The sequence below is a fragment of the Delphinapterus leucas genome, chromosome 20, assembly GCF_059928025.1.
Source record: "Delphinapterus leucas isolate spDelLeu-1000000601 "Yukka" chromosome 20, BTC_Dleu_Yukka2, whole genome shotgun sequence".
Lineage (NCBI taxonomy): Eukaryota > Metazoa > Chordata > Mammalia > Artiodactyla > Monodontidae > Delphinapterus > Delphinapterus leucas.
The window spans coordinates 43,236,904-43,256,948 of record NC_143148.1 but is presented as its reverse complement, the minus strand read 5'-3'; the positions used below and the strand labels follow the sequence as shown (position 1 = coordinate 43,256,948).

General features: G+C 39.4%; 1 protein-coding gene and 1 pseudogene across 8 annotated transcripts in view; one reads left to right on the top strand and one right to left on the bottom strand.

The window, feature by feature from the left end:
* The window catches only part of TANGO6 (transport and golgi organization 6 homolog), a 181,899-nt gene that overhangs the window by 117,404 nt on the left and 44,450 nt on the right, over nucleotides 1-20,045 (bottom strand). For all 8 annotated transcript variants that reach the window (XR_016390871.1, XR_016390872.1, XR_016390873.1 and 5 more), the window contains 4 exons: nucleotides 14,890-15,002; nucleotides 13,054-13,230; nucleotides 9,570-9,702; nucleotides 7,637-7,828 (listed from right to left, as the gene is read on the bottom strand). Coding sequence is in view for 4 of the 8 variants with exons in the window: in XM_022583341.2 (XP_022439049.2) it covers nucleotides 7,637-7,828; nucleotides 9,570-9,702; nucleotides 13,054-13,230; nucleotides 14,890-15,002 (615 nt within the window). In the remaining 4 variants the exon portion in view is untranslated. The remainder of the gene's footprint in view (nucleotides 1-7,636; nucleotides 7,829-9,569; nucleotides 9,703-13,053; nucleotides 13,231-14,889; nucleotides 15,003-20,045) is intronic.
* LOC149744688 (guanine nucleotide-binding protein G(I)/G(S)/G(O) subunit gamma-10 pseudogene) lies at nucleotides 4,370-7,545 on the top strand (annotated as a pseudogene).

Below are 20,045 nucleotides of genomic sequence, written 5' to 3'. Positions count from 1 at the left end.
CTGACCATCTTAGAGTGTCCCAGATCTGCTTCTCCTAATGAGGATTGCTCTTCAATGATTCCTTCCCCCCGTTTTGACAGTCTAGTTCTAGTAAGCAAAGAAAGGGGGAAGAGGCATTAATTTTATTTAGAATTCAGTGTCCTCAATCTACACAAACGATCCAGAGTCATTTTTTAAAGTATCCAATAGTTTTAAAGGATTAAGATTATTCATATATAAGATTTTACATAGCATTTGGCTAACAACTAAGCCTTAAATGGAATTAATTTGGTCGGCATCATTTTAACTGGGCTTGGATTAATCATCTTAAGTAGAAACACATTTGAATAAAAGACAGCCTACACATACCCATACATGCATATACACACACGTGCACGTGCACACACTCACATGCACATTTAGGATTAATGGCTCAAAAGGGAAAAATCATTTTGAAAATGGGATGGCTGAGATAGGTCTAAATATGCAAGCTTGCATGTTTAACTCTCTGGGCAAATCACATGCTATGCTAGAATCTTTATTGCAGGCTTAAAGTCAGGAGAATGGCTTGTTAACACTTGTCTTTTGGAGCAAGGCAGGAAACTAGAAAGGTTATTAAAAGTTCCACTTACTGTAATGAACCATGCTGGTAATGGCAATTTTCACCACCCTCTCTGCCTAAGAACTTATTGATTACTAGAAGTTAAGGACATTGGCTTTTCCCAGAGAAACTGGTGGATCTACCATCTTGGGCCACCTGTTTTGCCTCCAAAGAGTTTTCTAAAGCACTCCTTGATTATAGGAAGCTTCTATTTCACACAAATATACTGTTAAGTTGCTAGAACAGAACACTATCTAGCCTTCCAACTTTTTCTAAATTCCTCTTCTCTATTTAATATTGCTAAACAAGTAGTATGATCCTATTTTTGTTAAGAAAGAAACTTCCAGTTTGTATGTAAAATAAAAAACCTGGGGGCTTCCCTGGTGGCGCAGTGGTTGAGAGTCCACCTGCTGATGCAGGGGACGCAGGTTTGTGCCCCGGTCCAGGAAGATCCCACATGCCGCGGAGCAGCTGGGCCCGTGAGCCATGGCCGCTAAGCCTGCGCGTCCGGAGCCTGTGCTCTGCAACAGGAGAGGCCACAACAGTGAGAGGCCCGCGTACTGCAAAAAAACAAACAAACAAACAAAAAACAAACCTGGGAGCTGTTAACTGGTGTTGACAGCCAGCTGTTATTGTCATTTATGAAGTACCCTTTCCCCCAAACCTTGTAACAACGAAACCACTATACCCCTTTGGACAACAGCTCCTCCCCTACTATTCATTTCCTGTGATTTTATGGGGCTGCCAGCCACAAGGATAGTTATGTGACTGATGCCTGTTCTAGAATTTATGTATATTGAGGAGACAATGGGAGACACTTATACTTTTTACTTAAAATTTTTTATAAAGCTACATAATTCTAAAAGCCAAATATTCCTGACAGTTTATAATGAAAAATGGCAGTGCCCTACCCCATTTCTCCCCACCTGATTCTGACTCTAGAGGCAACCACTTTTAATTATTTAGCTATTTAATTTAGTGATAACATTAAGCAGTTACTATTTACCAGGTACTGCTCTGAACATATTACAGGTATTTACTCATTTAATTGTCACAATAATCCTATGGGGATGTGCAAACCTGCTGCCAACATTCTGGCAACTGAGTGCAAGGGAGCTGAGGCCTTACTGCTGAGTCTGCAGGCATCGACTTAATCCTCCCGTTCTGCAGTGTGCTACTACCACCCAAGTTCAGAGTATTTGGGTTCAACCTCTCTCAAGAATAAACCTCCAGTCTTCTGCTGCGGAGGGGAGGTAGTTGTACAAAGTTAAGGAAGAAGTCAAAGGGTTTACCTCTTGTGGAGCCTTCCAAGCTGGTTTTTTTTTTTTACAGAAGATGTTGGGGGTAGGAGTTTATTAATTTATTTTATTTATTTTTGCTGTGTTGGGTCTTCGTTTCTGTGCGAGGGCTTTCTCTGGTTGTGGCAAGCGGGGGCCACTCTTCATCGCGGTGCACAGGCCTCTCACTATTGTGGCCTCTCTTGTTGTGGAGCACAGGCTCCAGACGCGCAGGCTTAGTAGTTGTGGCTCACGGGCCCAGTTGCTCCGCGGCATGTGGGATCTTCCCAGACCAGGGCTCGAACCCGTGTCCCCTGCATTGGCAAACAGATTCTCAACCACTGCGCCACCAGGGAAGCCCTCAAGCTGGTTTAAGCTCTGAATTCAGCTCCATCTTTAGAGCTTATCTGGTGCCTGCAGTCCTTCTAGGGTTCTGCAAGAAGTGACTTGCTTCTTTTTTTCATTTCAAAAAACTTTTAACAGCTCTATTGAGGCATAGTGCTTTGCTTCCTGACTTCTTCCATGCAGGCACTTAGCTTTCCATTTTCTGAAGTTGCTGAATCAGCTACTATTTTCCAGTTTCCAAATATTGTTATTCTCTTCTCTAATGTGTCTCCTCCTCTCCTGCTCTGTTGGTCCTTGTGGTTTCCAGAGGGAACAGATAAACACTTTTGTTCAATATACCATCTTAATCAGAAGTCCCTACTTTTTAAAAATTTGTACTTCTGTGTTGCTTAAATGTTTTTACAATGAGCACGTGTTTCTTATGTTAAAAAATTTTATCATATGAAAAAGACCACAGCACGTAGAACCCCTTCTATTCTGCCAATTACAGAGATCCAGTTACAGAAGGGTGCAGACTGTGGCAGTTTCCTGGAAGACCAGGAAAAAGGGAATCTGCTCATTCCACTCCATATACACTGGCGCCCTTGCTGATCCCTCCACACTCCAGGCATGCTCCCTCTCATCTGGAACACTCTTCCCCTAAGTATCTCAATAGCTCCCTCCTTCCCTGCTTCAGATCTTTGCTCAAAAGTCACTTTCTCGGTGAGTTTCTCCATGACCACCCTATTTACCTTACCACACTCCCTTTATCATCCCCTTTCCTTGCTTGATTTTTCTCTCTGGTACTTATCACCGTCTAACGCCCTGTGTGTTTTTGCCTACTTGTTTACCATCTCTCTACCGTCTTTCTCTCCCTCTATGTAAATGTAAGCTCCATGAGAGCACAGATATGTGTCTGTTTTGTTCACTGCCGTGTCTCTGATACCCAGAAGAGTACGTAGCACGTAGTATGCTCTCAATACATATTTGCGGAATGAAAGAACTCGGGAATTGGAACAGGGCTCTGTATCAGTACAGACTGTTCCACGCCTCATTCCTCTCTGCATCACCTCACATACTAATATGCCATCTGCCAACACACTTTATTGAATTTTTAATCTTTCACCCATGAATACTTCTATATGCATTTCTAACAAATAAGAAGATTTGTTTTTTATATAACTACCATACCACTACTACACTCAATAAAAATTCCTTATATCTTCTAATACCTGGTCCATGACTGTCGCAAAAATGTCTTCATACAATTGGCTTGTTTGAATCAAGATCCACACACTGCATTTCGTTGATATGACTCAAGTCCCCAACAGTCCTGTTCCTCTTTAATGCCATTTATTTGATGAAGAAGCTGGGTCATTTGTACTATGGAATTTCCCACTTTATGGATTTGGCTAATTGTTTCCTCATGGCACTTAATTTGCTCCTCTACCCTGAGTTGCCTTGATCAGATTTAGGTTCACATTTTGGGGGGTTTGTTTTGTATTGTTTGGGGGTTTTGAGGGGAAGAACCCTTCCCAGGTGGTATGGCATACTTCCTATGGCATTACATGAGGAGGCACATAAAAATGTCTGCTTCTCATGGTGATGTTAAGATTAACTGGTCCAAAATAAAAAAAATAAATTTAAATAAATAAAAAAAGATTAATTGGTCCAGGCTGAAATATTCAGGTTGACATTACTGATATTTGCATTAACCCTGAAATCCACCAAAAATAAAATGTATAGACAGATGCAAACATAGATAAATATGTGATAAAGCATGTATAATAAAATGTTAATTGTAGAAACTAGGTAGTGGGTATACAGGTACTCACTATAAAATTGTTTCAAATTTGAAAGTTTTTGTAATAAAATGCTGGGAGAAGAAAGGAACGGTTGGTTTGGGTGCCAAATGGCCTAATACATTCATTATAAAGTACCCCTAATGGTTTTAGCAACATTGATGATTGTTACCTAGATCCATTTTGTTATTAAGGGATTGCAAAATATAATTTTCTAGTTCTCTTTTTGAGTTTTTCAGCTGTGGTTCTTATACAAAGAAAAAAATTTCTTCATTGACTAGTTACACGGGAAAGATAAATGCTTTATTCATTCCCTTATCAATTTACAAAATAGTGAACTGATGCCTCAGCAACCTCAAACATGTCTTACAAGAGATTTTCGGGGGGGTGGGAGGGGACTTGACATGTTTTAATCCACTGTAGGTATTATTCTTTGTAATGCTCAAATTGTCCTACCTGTGGTCAACAAGAGCCCCTCCAAGTTGGCTCCTGAATGCCACTGACATGAGCCTGTTAACCTCGGATTGCTTCAAGATGCCCTGAGGCTTACAGTACAATTCCTGCCCTAGACCCGAATGAACCTTTAATCCAATGAGTTTTGTGTTCTTTCTGTAGGAGATAGTATTTAGAAACTATAATCTGGCACTGGGGACAGTTATTGCTACTGGATTGTCATTGCTTCTTGGCATTGACAGTGGACTGAGCTAGAAAATACCTGCTTTTTAAAAAGAGAAAAATAAATTATGAGTTCATATAAACACTTCCAGTTAGAACTTAATATTATAGGAGTTTTACTCAATTTTTTTTTTTTTTTTTTTTTTTTCCAGTACGCAGGCCTCTCACTGTTGTGGCCTCTCCCGCTGCAGAGCACAGACTCCGGACGCGTAGGCTCAGCGGCCATGGCTCACGGGCCCAGCCGCTCCGCGGCATGTGGGATCTTCCCGTACCAGGGCACAAACCCGTGTCCTCTGCATCGGCAGGCGGACTCTCAATCACTGTGCCACCAGGGAAGCCCTACTCAAGTTCTTTAATTTTATGTTTATAACTCTCTTTCTTATGCTGAAAATCTTGTTTCCTAATTATGTTAACAAAACTACTTATAACTTATTTATTACTTATAACATATCCATACACGTGTGTATTTCAAAATAATATACCAAAATTATCACTAGCAGTAAGACTACCAAATGCAGTTCAATTTTTTGTGTGTGTTTCTTTTTGTCCTGATATGTTTTAACCTCAGCTGACGATAATTTAATGGGACAAATCACTTTTGTATCAGCCTAACACCACCGTTTCTTAATTAGGAGTAAAAGAAGATAAGTGGGAAGGCTTAAGTCATATCAGTTTTTAGACCATTTTCCTTTCCAACTAGCATCCTGAGACAAAAACATAAAGTCTGGATGAAAAAGTCTTTAGGGAACTGATATAATAAACACAGGAGAAACAAATCACCCTACTAAATAATATGGGGTCAGTGAACTGAAGGAGTAAGAGGCCAGGAAAGAAATAATGAACATAATTCTCATTAAACAGGCACGATAAGTCAGAGCTGACAGGCAGCTGCAAATTTTCTCAGCGGGAGCTGTAGTGAAATGCTGCTTAGCAACACCAGAAGGCAGATGACAATGACGATGATACAAAGAGCTGGAGAGTCAGATTTAAGCGTGACAATCATACCATCTTACAATTGACTATTCACCAACCGAGCAACAACTAACTGTGGTAAAGTGGTAAAATATAATGATTACACTGCCTATACTTTAATACTTTTATTTCCTATTTTTAAAAAAGCTGGTAAAAATAATGTCTGAGCCATTAAACTCAGGCACTGATTCACATAGTTACTCTACTCTGAAAGCATTAAAAAAAAAAAATCTGGGGGCCAGCGTGAGCACCCTGCAGCGCCTGGTGGAGCAGCTCAAGCTGGAGGCCGGTGTGGAGAGGATCAAGGTCTCTCAGGCGGCTGCAGAGCTTCAACAGTACTGCATGCAGAATGCCTGCAACGAAGCCCTGCTGGTAGGTGTTCCAGCCAGAAGCAACCTCTTTTGGGAGCCCAGATCCTGTGCTTTACTCTGAAGACTGTAGGGAAGAAGTCCGCTGAGGAATGCTTTCAAGCACCAAGTGATGAATGACTGCCTCCAAATCTCATGAACACACTTCTCCAGCCAAATGACTTTTAGATATTTCACAGGACCTTTCCTGTGGCCTGGTCCTTTAGCCAAAATTCTACAGAAATTTATGAGTTTCTACTCAAGGAAACTGGGTGAAGGAGTAGATTTTAAATAATAATGGCCTGGTTCTTTGCTGAAGTGCTTTATACTTAAACAAAAACCTTACCACCAAATATACCAAAATACACCTCTTTCATTAAGTGTTTCTATACTTGGAATGTTACATATGTTTTATTTACTAGATGTTTACATTTTGCGAAGGAAAACAGTATTGTTTGTCAAAAAAAATTAAATATTTGTAATTTGTTGTTCCCGACTAAGATTTTTATACCATAACAAAATTTGTTCTTTTCTCATGAATTTATAATTTCTAAATGAAGACAAGCAAGTATAAAATTGGGGGAAGAATGGGCTGTATTAATCAAATGATACCTTGATTTTTCTAAATAAGAAGATTGTTTTATTTTGAACACTAAACATGGGAGCTGTTTCTTAGCAAACTTGTTTGAAAGGACTAATGTTGTATTGTGTATTAGGTTGACCCATCCTGTATATGAAGCAGATTTGATCTTTGTCTTCTTAAGTTCCTCTACTTTATAATGGTGGTTTTACTTTAAAAAAATACTAAATTATTTCATGTCTTTAAAACAATGTTTAAATGTGATCTACAGAATATTACAAATGATTTTTTTAAAAAGTGATGCGAAAATATTACAACCTAAATGAATACTCAATGTCATAAGTGTTTTACTTTGATGATGTGCCTTTGATTTAATGTGGGACACTTAAAAGAACACTTTATTTGTGCTTGTTATAACCTTTGAAGAGCTTGGAAGTAAAATTTCTGCTAATGACAGCCAAAAAAAAAAAAAATCTGAAAACTTCACAGGCAAAACAAAACAAAACAAAACAAACACTCAACACTTCACAGGCTGTTGTGGAGATAAGCTGTGAGTTAGAGGACCTATACAATTCAAGGTGATCTTATCATTAGTGATTTTTTTTTTCAAATTTGAGTTTTAATCATTCTCAACTTTTAATGCACATTAGAATCATCCATGGAGCTTAAAAAAATACATATGCCCAGGCTCTAATGCAGCCATGCTGAATCAGAATCTCTAAAAGTGGGCTAGGCATCAGTATTAGGAAAAAGATCCCAGACAATTTTATTTGCACCAAAAGTTGAAAACCACTGTGATATATAAATATTTTAAATAATTCTCAGTTTCATGTGCATGAGAATCACCTCAGCAGCTTGTTAAACATGCTGATTCCCAGGACCTATGAAAGTACTGATTTTCTTAGCCTGGTGTGGGCTCAGTAATTTACGTTTAGCCTGAATTCCAGGTAACACTGATGCAGGTGTCATCAAACCACACTCTGAGCAAACATTTCTTTGAACATTTTGGGGAAAGAATGAAAGAAACCGAAATAGACAAATACCACCTGGCTGGGAACCGGCATGTGGCCGTCACTGACCTGAGTGATGTTTGTGAATATCTGCTCAGACATTCTCTCACACAGAACAGCCGTAAGCTGGAGGACCAGCAGCTTCCGCTCCTGACCTTCCACAAGAAGAGTCTGGTGCTGCTCTAATTCCAAGAGGCTTTTGCTGGAGAAGGGCTTTGATTTTAACTCTGCTTCATCTTCCACAGCCATGTGAGTCAACTCCTATCAGTGTGGGAGAAAAGAAAAAGAGAAAAAAATCCTGTACAACTAAGGATTTCAAAAACAGCTAGAAAACTCTGTTTGAAATGTGTATATAGAGAACCAGTCTGTTTTCATTACAGCATTATGTACAATAGCCAAAAACTGGAAACAACTTAAATGTACAGCAATAAGCATAAATTGGGATGTATTTATTACATTGCAGCAGGTGAGATAAATGAACTAGATCTATATGAATATCAATATAGAGGGATCTCAAAAACGCGGTTGAATGGAAGATGTAAGTTGCAGAATAATACATATATCATGATACCAGGTATACGAAAATTTTAAACTTCATAATAAAAAACATACATACACACAAAGAACTAATTTGACAGACTACTTACTTTATCACTATTTTTATGATCTCTACCACTAGCTTCCCTTGAACTGAGGTCATATAACATTTCCAAACCTTTTTTAGAGACTATTACATGCTTTCAGCACCACACCTCTTTTTCCCTAAGATATTTAGAACTAAACTTCTACTAATAGATAATTCATTACTGTGGGTTTTGTAAGCTTTTCCCTAGCTTTCACACTGTAAATTTCCTTGGGAAAGGAAAACCTTAGGTTCCTTAAGAATTCATGCTTTACCTTAATAATTGACAGCTTAGAGGAGTGGTCCTCAACTGTTTCTGGGCAATTTTGCTCCCCAGGGGGCACATAGCAATATCTAGGGACATTTTTGGTTGTCATAATTGGGAGGTGACACAGACATCTAGTGAGTAGAGGTCAGGGATGCTGCTAAACTTCCTACAATGGACAGGAAGCCCCCACCCCAAGAAAAAATTATCCAGGCCAACACGTCAATAGTACAAAGGCAGAAGAACCTTGGTTTAGAGCAAAGCCCTTTGACTTTTTGTTTTTTAAACAAATTTTAAAGAAATTATCCAATTAAGAGGGTATTTTCTTGGAATGTTATTTACAGTGAATGGCTGGGCAGGGGGATGAATGTGAACATGGGAGGTGAGAAACATCGAAAAAGTATCACCCACTTCAGTTCTAGGAACGTTAGCCCTGATTCCCTCCTTGCATTCTCCCACACCCACACCAACCTTAAACTCCACAGACATTCTCTTAGAGTTGACACTTTATTTAGGGAAAATACTAAAGAAGGCAGAGATGGACAGGGAATCAGAGATATCGGCTTATGGTCGCCAGCAGTACAAACAAGGAGTAACAGTATGGGGCATAAGTTACTGTCGGAGATTAGGGCAAAAGGAAGCACAACCACCAGGCTAAGAAACACACCCGGAAAAGGTTTCAAATGGCTACAAAATGAAATGAGAGAGGCAGAACTGCTAAATCTCCTTTGCAAATACCTGACAAAACAATAGTCAGAAAGGAGAAGGGATTACTCTACAGCTGTAAAACCTACTATTAACTTCCAAAGAGTTCTTACTGTCAACACAGAGCAAAGATTAACCCTTTAATAGATCAACAGCTCTACTTTGGTCATCTCTAAAATTTCAGTGCAGATTATCTTGGAAAGTAGTTCAATCATATGTGTACTGCTGAAGGTAAATTTCTTTTTGACCAAACCAAAGGCTACTAAAAAATAAATTACCCTTATGTCCTCTATTTCTCCTAAATTAAGACCTAATTTTAGGACCTAAAATTATGACTGCCTTGAAAATTCAAAGGGGCTCCTGGTACTATCCTAGAATAAAGCTCATCATGAACTATACTTAGTTCTTACCTTCAGGCAGAAGATGAAGAAGTCACCTGCCAAACCACATTCCTGGCAGTGGGACAGCAAGTCCCCAAGGTGCTCTACCTGGCACTGCTCTGAGGACACCTTCTGGTATAGGGCTTCATCTTCATCTTCATCACTGCAATGCAGGGTAAGATTTATCACCCAGAGAAACTATTTTTTTGGAAACCCCATTAATAATCTTTTAAAGTAACATGCTACTTCCATACAGTAGATCATTATAAAGAGCTAAAAAATTTGTTTAAATTATTTTCCTGTTTCTCCATGCTGAAAAGGTGTTTATTCTCAGAAGCTAGGCTATCATGTCCTACATAGTCATTTGCTCAAATGGGGAAGATTCATTTTAAGATGGACGTTGAAGAATTACTATTATTTCAATAAGTTGCAAAAGCAAGGAGGAATTAAAGTATAGATTTATGCAGATATTCTGGTTCCTGAAGAAAAGAAGAGAAAGAGAAGGCTGAAAAGCAAGGGCAGATCACAGAGAGCCTTGGATGCCATTCAAAGGAACTTGGACCTTTTTTCAATGAGCCACTAAGGGTTATGGGCAGTGGAAAAAGACATGATCTTCATAGGAAGAGATTCAGTCAATCTCAGTGAACCAATTGTTGAGTTATGAAAATGCATAAAGGTGCAGAAAACTGAGGCGGCCAAATTTCCAAGTAATAAAATGTGGCTAAGTTATCAAAAACGGTGCCATGATTTCTGCAAAAAGTTTCAAGAAAATTCTCATGAGGTACTATGGCTTCTAGCTTTCATTCATCGGATAAGTGTAAAAGCCAATATATAGTATTCTTATACTGCATCATGTAAATAAATACAAAGGTACAGAAGACACACCAAAACACTAAAATGTAAACAGTGACTAGGATAGTGGTTGATTTTTGTTTTTTCTCTTTATGCCTTTTTGTATTATACAAAGAACATGTATTACTTTTGTGATGAAAGAATAAAATTTCTGGGACTTCCCTGGCGGCGCAGTGGTTAAGAATCTGCCTGCCAATGCCGGGGACACAGGTTCGATCCCTGGTCCAGGAAGATCCCACATGCCGCGGAGCAACTAAGCCCGTGCGCCACAACTACTGAGCCCATGTGCCACAACTACTGAAGCCCGCACGTCTAGAGCCCATGCTCCGCAACAAGAGAAGCCATCACAATAAGAAGCCCGTGCACTGCAACAAAGAGTAGCCCCCGCTTGCCACAACTAGAGAAAGCCCACGCACAGCAACGAAGACCCAACACAACCAAAAATAAATAAAATAAAGTGGTTAATTAAAAAAAAAAGAATAAAATTTCTTTCAGATTAAATTGAGAAAAAAATGACAGATGCTGCTTCATTTCATTGAAAATACAATTATTACAGTTAATTTGGCAAACCGTCTAACTGGGCAGTATGTCCCAATCTGCCAGTTCACTTAATAGCATAGCCTTTATACTCCTTTAGTAGAATGAATAACCTAGAAATTACGCTTAGAATTACTTCCTATATTATCCTAGAATCTTCCAGAGTCCTTCAGATCAATCATGTTATCTCCACCACGTTTTATGTTAGAAGAAAAGCTGAAATAGCTTCTAAGCTTCTGTGAACCACCCCAACTGTCAAAATGAAGTACTGTATTCAAGTATTCTTTTAAAAAAAAAGACATGACAACAACTACCTTAAGAAGCATTATTTTATTCATTCTTAAATTTTCAATGAAAGGGTCAATTCCAAATAGTTATATTGAGTTCCAGAAAGGTAAAAATTCTGGATCCGAAGATCATGAAATCTAAGCTGCTCTTTTAGAGTTTCTTTAATCAAACTTCTTATTATTGGTGCTGCTGGGCAGAATGGTAGAGTGAAAGGTAAGCGGTGATAAAGACCAGGCGGTGATATGGACCCTGCCCTTGGGGGACTAGCACCATGAGCAGGATCTTTAGAACAAATCATAAAATCACACACGCACACACACACACACACACACATTTATTTGGTATGGTGTCGATGTTTTGGAGAGTCTTCAATACCTAATGAAAGCTATGGACCCTATTTTCAGCAAAGAATCCATGTTTGCATATAAAAAATTTTGTGTATAATTTCAAGGGGATTATAGATTCCGAGAAGTCCATGTACAGACCCCAGGTTAAGGATCCATTGCTTCTGGCAGTGTATGGAGATCCATTCAATCACTGCCTATTCACTTTTTTTCCTACCAAGAAGAGAAACCGTAGTTTCAATAAGAACTATTGATTTTGACATATTTACATAAAGACTTGTTAAGACAGCAATAAGTTTGAAATGCTGATAAGTCACATACTATAAAATTCTCTACCTAGTCCCTAAATTGGTCCCAGGATAAACTATTCCGAGGGGTTTTTAAATAAACATGCCAAAAAATATTAAGCTCTTTCAGTTCGAGGGCATAGTTATAACCGCAAAACCTACTAATGCTCAACAACTCTCAGTAAATTAGTAGCTTAAGTTTGTACTGAAAATTCTGTTTGCAATCAATGTGTTTTTTCTATTTTCCTCAAGACTCTCATATTGAATAAGTGTTTTAAAACTTAACCAAATTAACCATGAACTTAAATAGTTAAATTTAAACACTTTAACAAATAGCAGCACTTTGAATGTGATGTGACATCTGAGTAGCTGCCACCAGTTAAATATTACATGGACTCTGATCAACAAGAACTTATGGGGCTTCCCTGGTGGCGCAGTAGTTGAGAGTCCGCCTGCCGATGCAGGGGACACGGGTTCGTGCCCTGGTCCAGGAAGATCCCACATGCCGCGGAGCGGCTGGGCCCGTGAGCCATGGCCACTGAGCCTGCGCGTCCGGAGCCTGTGCTCCGCAACAGGGGAGGCCACAACAGTGAGAGGCCTGCGTACCACAAAAAAACAAAAAAAAACCCAAGAACTTATGTTCGTAGGTAATAACATCTACACATCACCTAGAAAATGGAAATAATTTAAAATATACTTGTGAGATGTAGGAGAAATAAAATTATCCGTTCCACTAACACTTGTTAGCCGCCTTCTAAACAACCCCTAGGAGAAACAAACCCCCATCATAAAATTACCATAAAAGAGAGCTTTGAGACAATTTCCCTTAGGATTAAGTCTGACTCTGAACACCCATATACCATTCTGAGTGTCAGAGGGAGAACTGGATTGTTATGGTGTTGAGGGTGAATATGTGTCTGCCTTTTACTCTGCTTCACTGGCAAAGACTTTGTGAAGTAAGTGGGCTTGTTGTGATGCAGAGCTGTGAGGCTCCAGTAAATTGCACCTATTAGCTAGCATCTAGGAAAAACCTGGAGGATCATTTAAGGCTCACATTTCACTTAGAGATATCAATAAATAGCAGCACCTCAGCTGCTTGAGTTTCTGGTTTCCTTCCTATCAGCGCCCCTTAGTGGACGAGTCACAGAATGGCCTTTAGAGTACAATTAAATCTGAAGAGAGACAGCAAAGGATGGGTGGACTCACCAAACGGCCTCTTTGATGGTAATCATGATGCCACCTTGAGTGGCAGCTCTAAAGTGGCACAGAGAATGGAGAGAGGGCACAGTTTTGTCCAACCCTGCAAATCCTTTCAGGCTAGTAATTGCCTTTTTCCTCTCCAGTTTCCCCAGCATCCATAATAAGATCTCTTGGCAAAGTGACCTGGCAGAAAAAAGCAGTTATAAATGAGCTTGTCATCTTACTCTACACATTTAACAAGTTAACATAAAAAAAAGAAAGAATGAAAGTCAGGTTCCATGCATTCTAAAGGCTGGCACAATCATCTAGTACTACTGAAGTGCAGGAGTGGAAACTATGCTTCTTGTGAATTTCAGAATGCAAATATCCTGAAATTCAGTGAGTGACTGACTAATCTCTGGTTGTAGAAGCAGCCCTGATATGACACATGAGCCCCACATGATTTTTTTTTATTCCAAATGAACTCATTGCCTTTGAATCAGGCACTGTGAAAGAAAAGTTTACAGTGATCAAACCATCTAAGATGGGGACCAATAACTGGAGACCAAGAAACAGCACACCAACAAATTCTTGCTGATTCCTTATCCCCTCTTATCCGTGCCAATCAACTAGGACAGGAATGGAATAAACGTTTGCTTCTTCCTTCTCAGTCTTTGATGAGGACATGATAGTGCTGTGAGGACTTGGGCTTCGAAACTAAAACAAGAGTTATTATAGGAATGGTGTTTTGAAGCCAAATGCACATATTTATAGCCTCCATCTTCCACTGCACTTTCTCTTGTCACTTCCCTCATGTCTGTGGGCTTCAGTGATCGACTGACCAAAAGCTAGAGAGTTAAAGGCAATATGTAAGCTTCAAATAATATGCAAGACTGAGTACTTCGCTTTATAACTTAATGATGATAGTGACTATTTATTGAGCTTATTATTTGCCAGGGACAGTGCTAAACACTTCAATGCATAGTTAGTCTTCATAATAACACTATGAAGAAGATACTATTGCTGAATATGAGATTACATGTGGGGGATTTCCAAACACCAAAAATCAGAATTCTGTAGGATCTTTTTTTTTTAATTTTTATTGGAGTATATCTGATTTATGATGTTGTGTTAGTTTCAGGTGTACAGCCAACTGAACCAGTTATACAAATACATATATCCACTCTTTTTTAGATTTTTTTCCCATATAGGCATTAGAGAGTATTGAGTAGAGTTCCTTGTGCTATACAATAGGTCCTTATTATCTATTTTATATATAGTAGTGTGTATTTGTCAATCTCAAACTTCCAGTTAAAGTCTTAGAAGGAGGAAGAAACAACGTAAATCACTGTGAAAACAGAGCTGATACAAAATGAGTCCTACTTAAATTCCAATACAAAAGATTATTTTCTGGATGACTAAGGAATCCCTTCATTCTCAACAACACAGTACAGCACTAACACCAAATCCAAGCCTAAATTACAGAGTGCCACATTCAGATCCAGATTTCCCCAGCTTGATTTCTAACTACTCACAAGGTATTTATGATCCAACCTCTATTTCCTCCTCCCTAGACATGTAATTCCAGTATTTCTCACTGATCAAACAGTGGCATGTTCATACATGTAAACGGAGGTTTCATTTCTGATGTCTAAGAGGCTGAGGAAAGTCATTCTAAACACTAGATCCAATCCCATGCAATCTGCAAAGCCCTCTTTCTTTTCTAGAGAACTGTCAAATGTTCTCCTGACTTTGAAAGAAAAAAGAAAAATTATAAAGTGGCATAAGTCATATTCAAAATAAGAACAACATACAAGAAAGACTTCAGTATTTACAAACAATAAGGTTCTCTAGATTGCTTACCTTATGTGAGACACACTGTGCTTGGTAAAACAGTAGAGAGAAAAGAGCACTCCCAGGACAGGAAGCAGGGAATCCACCAAAACTGTTAAAGGTTCATTCCCCACCACGTACACCTAGGGAAAAGGAAATGGTGGTACACTGAGTGCGAGGCCGGAGCAATGGGAATCAAACACCACACACGAATTAGCAGGGCTTGGAGGCTTATCTTAAGCAACACTCTAGCCCTGAGGTGAACAATTGTAGCTCTAAGCCTAAGGAAGCCACCTGAGATAAGCAGACAGGCTGCATCAAAGGAAGACTAAAAAGGGAGCATTGCTCTTTCATGCGTGCAGCCTTAAGAGCTGCTGGGTGAACCAGGTAGGTGAACCCATTTTCTGACCCCTTCCTTTCCTACTTCTGACTACCTCAAGAGTCTCTTCACCTATTATTCATCAATACAGTAATTACCTTACTGCTAAAGGCCCTGCTATTAGAAACTAACAAGCAATGACCACCAAACAGAAAAGCTTAAGACTAGATTTGAAAGAAAACAAAGCAAAACACAGCTTGCTCTAGATTTGTCATTCTTAAGATGTAACTGTCACATGGGCATGTCCTATTCTCTCCAGTTCAATAAATGTGCACCTAGATCTGCACTGGCTTCACAGGGTTAAGTGTGTGAGGATTCTGATGTTTATTAACAATAACTATGTTAACTGTTTTATTTGTACCTTTTAAAAAGGATTCGACAAACTCTTCTGAATCTACTGGAATCAAAGTACTGTTCTAAGCACTGTAGTGAATATAAAAGTGAACAAGAATTGTTCTCTCTCATTGTTTGTGATCTAACAGGAAAAATAAAACAAACCAATAATAATAAGATTAATGTTAATATTATTATTCAAGGTGGATAATTTAAAGTATCTTATGAAGTGCCAAAATGCTATTCAAAACTCCAATCAAACACAACAGGATTTTATTTCACTTTATTTTTTAAAATTCTACAAGCTTACTGTTATTTATTTATTTATTTATTTATTTATGGCTGCGTTGGGTCTTCATTGCTGCATGTGGGCTTTCTCTAGTTGCAGCGAGCGGGGGCTACTCTTCATTGTGGTACGTGGTCTTCTCATTGCAGTGGCTTCTCTTGTTGCAGAGCATGAGCGTGCAGGCTTCAGTAGTTGCAGCATGCAGGCTCAGTAGTTGTGGCTCGTGGGCTCTAGAACACAGGCTAAGTAGTTGTGGCGCATGGGCTTAGTTGCTCCGCGGCATGTGTGATCTTCCTGGACCAGGGATTGAACCCATGTACCCTGCATTGGCAGGTGGATTCTTAACCACTGGACCACCAGGGAAGTTCCCACAATAGGATTTTAAAATGCAATTCTGTTCTAATAAATTAACTAAAACTTGATGGTATAGACAATAATAATAATAAAAGAAGAAGAAAGAGGATCTGACAATGATTACACACTTAATATGTGTTCCAGAAACTATGCTGGGATTTTTATCTCCCGGGTACTATGTTAGATTTTTTAAAGAGTTTGCACATCGAAATTATAACTATCTCACGAAGTCTGTATTAGCAGACCTATTTTAAAGGACGAGGAAAGGGAAACGTCAAGAGGCCCTCATTTACAGAAAGAGCATTGAGGTAGAAATCAATGATGTTTATGGGAAACTAAAGGTCATGGAGGCACAAGCTGGAAAAATCTCTGTGCTTTTCTAGAGAACCCTGTCCCCTTAAATCAAACCTAATTTTTCACACTCCTTAAGCCTCCCAACTCCTCTGTGGAGCCTGATAACGAAGGAGCCAGCTTCCTGTGCATGATCTAACCTCCATAAGCCCAGCTAAATGAGGTGCAGCACTGTATGGCAGTGTTCAGAAATAATATGTGGGGCTAATTATGATATCACCAATTACAGGAGGTAAAAAGGAGATTCCCCCAGATAACGTAAGGGCCTACTGTTTGCCTCTGGATTGTGTGTTCCAGTGGTAATCCCTAAGGAACCATCCTTCCTTACCATCATCTTTAGTACAAAAAAACAAACAAACAAACAAATGAAGCTAAATCTTTATTATTTACTGGGCTAAAGCACTTCAAACTTTAACATGAATTCAAATCAAGCACCTTTCTCAGAGGTATATGCTGTTGTTGATAAACTCCAATTTTCAAATTCTCTTCTTGTACTTTTCTGTATTTTCTTACAAGGAATACAAAAAAACTGCACAGCTATTTATACATATACATATGTGATTCATTTTTATGTAAAGGTTCAGCATATGTTTACTGAGTGCCAACTGTGTGCCAGACACGTCTGTGGTTCTGTGGATACAGTGGGAAACAAATTATCTGCTTCAAAGGAGCATACATTCTAGTGAGGGGACAGAAAATAAACAAATATATAATATCAGACAGTGACAAGTGCTAGAAGAAAAACAAGTTTAAAAGGATAGAGAGTGATGAGGGGAAGAGCGTGTGGAAAGAGGGAGAAATTAAAACTCTTATCAATTCACCAATAATCCATTAAATTCACAGATTAAGAATAGAGAAATTTTTTTTTTCAAAGTGGAAAGATTTAAAGTCTCCTTTGGCTCAAACTGATCAATGAGTTTTCTCTATGAGAGCTCAAAGAACTTGAATGGCCTCTGCTTGACACATACAGGATTGTCACCTCCCTTCCAACATTAATAGTTAAAATTCCTCCTTGGAGTGAGCCCTAATCTACTTCTCTTTAAACATCCTTAATGGAAATGTATCTATTTCCAAAAATTTTGGACTGGCCATCTATAAACAATCATCAAAATCCAGTTCTATTATCCACCTTATGGATTGCTCTGCATCCTAACGACAAGATTGCACTTTATAGATGAAAGACAGGCAGTAGTACTTATTAAACTGACCCAGCTCAAGTTCTACCTCTTCCATAGGCCTGCTGTATCATTTCACTGTTGAACTGTTCATTCATTCTCTAATTCAAATATTCATTAAGCATCTAACCACCATTAATGACTTTTCTCCTATAAATTCCAAAAGCATTTTAGAGCTTGTAACACATAATCAGTTCTTGAATATATAAGTCTCTGACCTCTTTAACTAGCCTGGCAGGCAAAAGTCAAGTTCCCTACTTCAGCACCTGTAACAGTAGATGATTAAGTTGTGTTACCTGAGTTTTTGGTGAATAAGCCGTTTAAATGCAGTTGTATACAATTTAAAGGAACACCACTGGGGGACTTCCCTGTGGCACAGTGGTTAAGAATCCACCTGCCAATGCAGGGGACACGGGTTCAAGCCCTGGTCTGGGAAATTCACACATGCCGCAGAGCAACTAAGCCCGTGCACCACAACTACTGAGCCTGCGCTCTGGAGCCCGCGAGCCACAACTGCTGAGGCCGCGTGCCACAACTACCGAAGCCTGCACGCCTGGAGCCCACGCTCCACAGCAAGAGAAGCCACCACAATGAGAAGACCACGCACTGCCATAAAGAGTAGCCCCCGCTCACCACAACTAGAGAAAGCCCGTGCACAGCAACAAAGACCCAACGCAGCCAAAAATAAATTAAAAAATAATAATAAAGGAACCCCACTGTTACTGCTTTTATAAAGCAAACAATAACTACCACTTATTGCATGTCCACTTAAGAATGAACCAGGTATTCAGCTAAACATTTAATATACAATCAATTCTCGCAAGAGTCCTGCAAGTTAAGCATTTTATTCTTATTCTAAAACTTTGGAAAACTGAGGATCAGAAAAGCTATGTTAGTTGAGCAAAGGTAAACTGTCAGTAAATGACAGGGCCAGGATGAACCCAGATCTGTCTGACATAAAATCCATGCACAATCCATAGAGAAAGAAAGTAGACTAGCAGTTGTCAGGGATGAAGGGAGGAAGAAATGAGGACTGAATGCCTAATGGGTATGGGGTTTCCATTTGGAGTGATGAAAAAGTTCTGGAACAACAGTGATGATGGCTGTGCAACACTGTAAATGCCACTGAATTATACACTTTAACATGGTTAAAATGTTAATTTTATGTTATGTCTATTTTACCACAATGTAAAAAAGAGCAAAGCATGTACCCCATGGCCTCCCAATATCAACCTCCTCCTGTACATAATGATATTTTTATTTCTTCAATCCCTAACTTTATCCCTGCTGTAGCCCCTCAGATTCAGTGGATCCCAGCTTGTCAGACTATTAATGACCCTATTCCTGTGACCTCTGCAAAGTAGGGCTGAAGTTCCCAGTGGCACCATGGACAGCACTCCTGTGCAGCCTCCTCTTCCTCCTACTGAGTCTTATATAGCTCCTTTCTACCAAGTCTTCTGGTAGCTCTCCAGGGTCACAGTTTAGCCAGTCCTTTCCAACGACAGTCCCCTCCTTCTAATCTCTTGCCTCACATTAAACTCAGATGCACGTTAACAGTTTGGTCTGCACCTGACATCTAACATTACCCGCTGCTTACACTCCCAAAGTGGAATCTGGTCACTTTTCCCTTAATGTGGATTGCCCCACATCATTGACTTGTATCTGGAGTTTAGTGACCCATAAAGGGACATGGGAGGCTGGACTGATTCAGTCAATGCTGCACTGTGATCTCTTGGTGCCAGCACTGACAATGACCAAATGCCCCAGAAAAAAAGAATCTTCCAATGAAGTCATACCACATACGGAAAAAACTGTTGGGGCTAGTTCCTCCCAGTTTCCTGCACACTAGGCTGGTGACAGTACCGACTGAAGAAGCAGTGAAGGCACAATAGATAAGTTGTTCCTGCCCCACTGAGGGGAGGGCCTGCCTGCCCCGCCTCCGGGCCCTAACACCCAAGTGTTGTGGAATTTCTTTGGACTCTGCTTATGCGCAGTCTCTTTCTAGTAGGGGGTCTTCCCTGCTCACTAGGAGGCAAAGTGGGGTAGAGATTCAACTTCTGAAACACAATCTAATACTTGATATATTATTTCTACCTGTTGTAAAGATGTTCCATATCATTTGGAAGTTTCCTTTTTTTAGCAGTATAACTATCGGGCATGTTTCACATAGGGTTGTCTGTAAATAATTCCACTGAGCAGTTGAGAGACTTAACATGAATCAATTGACTTCTCTGAGTCTTAGTTTCCTTATCTGGAAAATAAAGAGGTTGGATTAATCAAGCTTTAAAACTCTTTCCTATCTACTCCA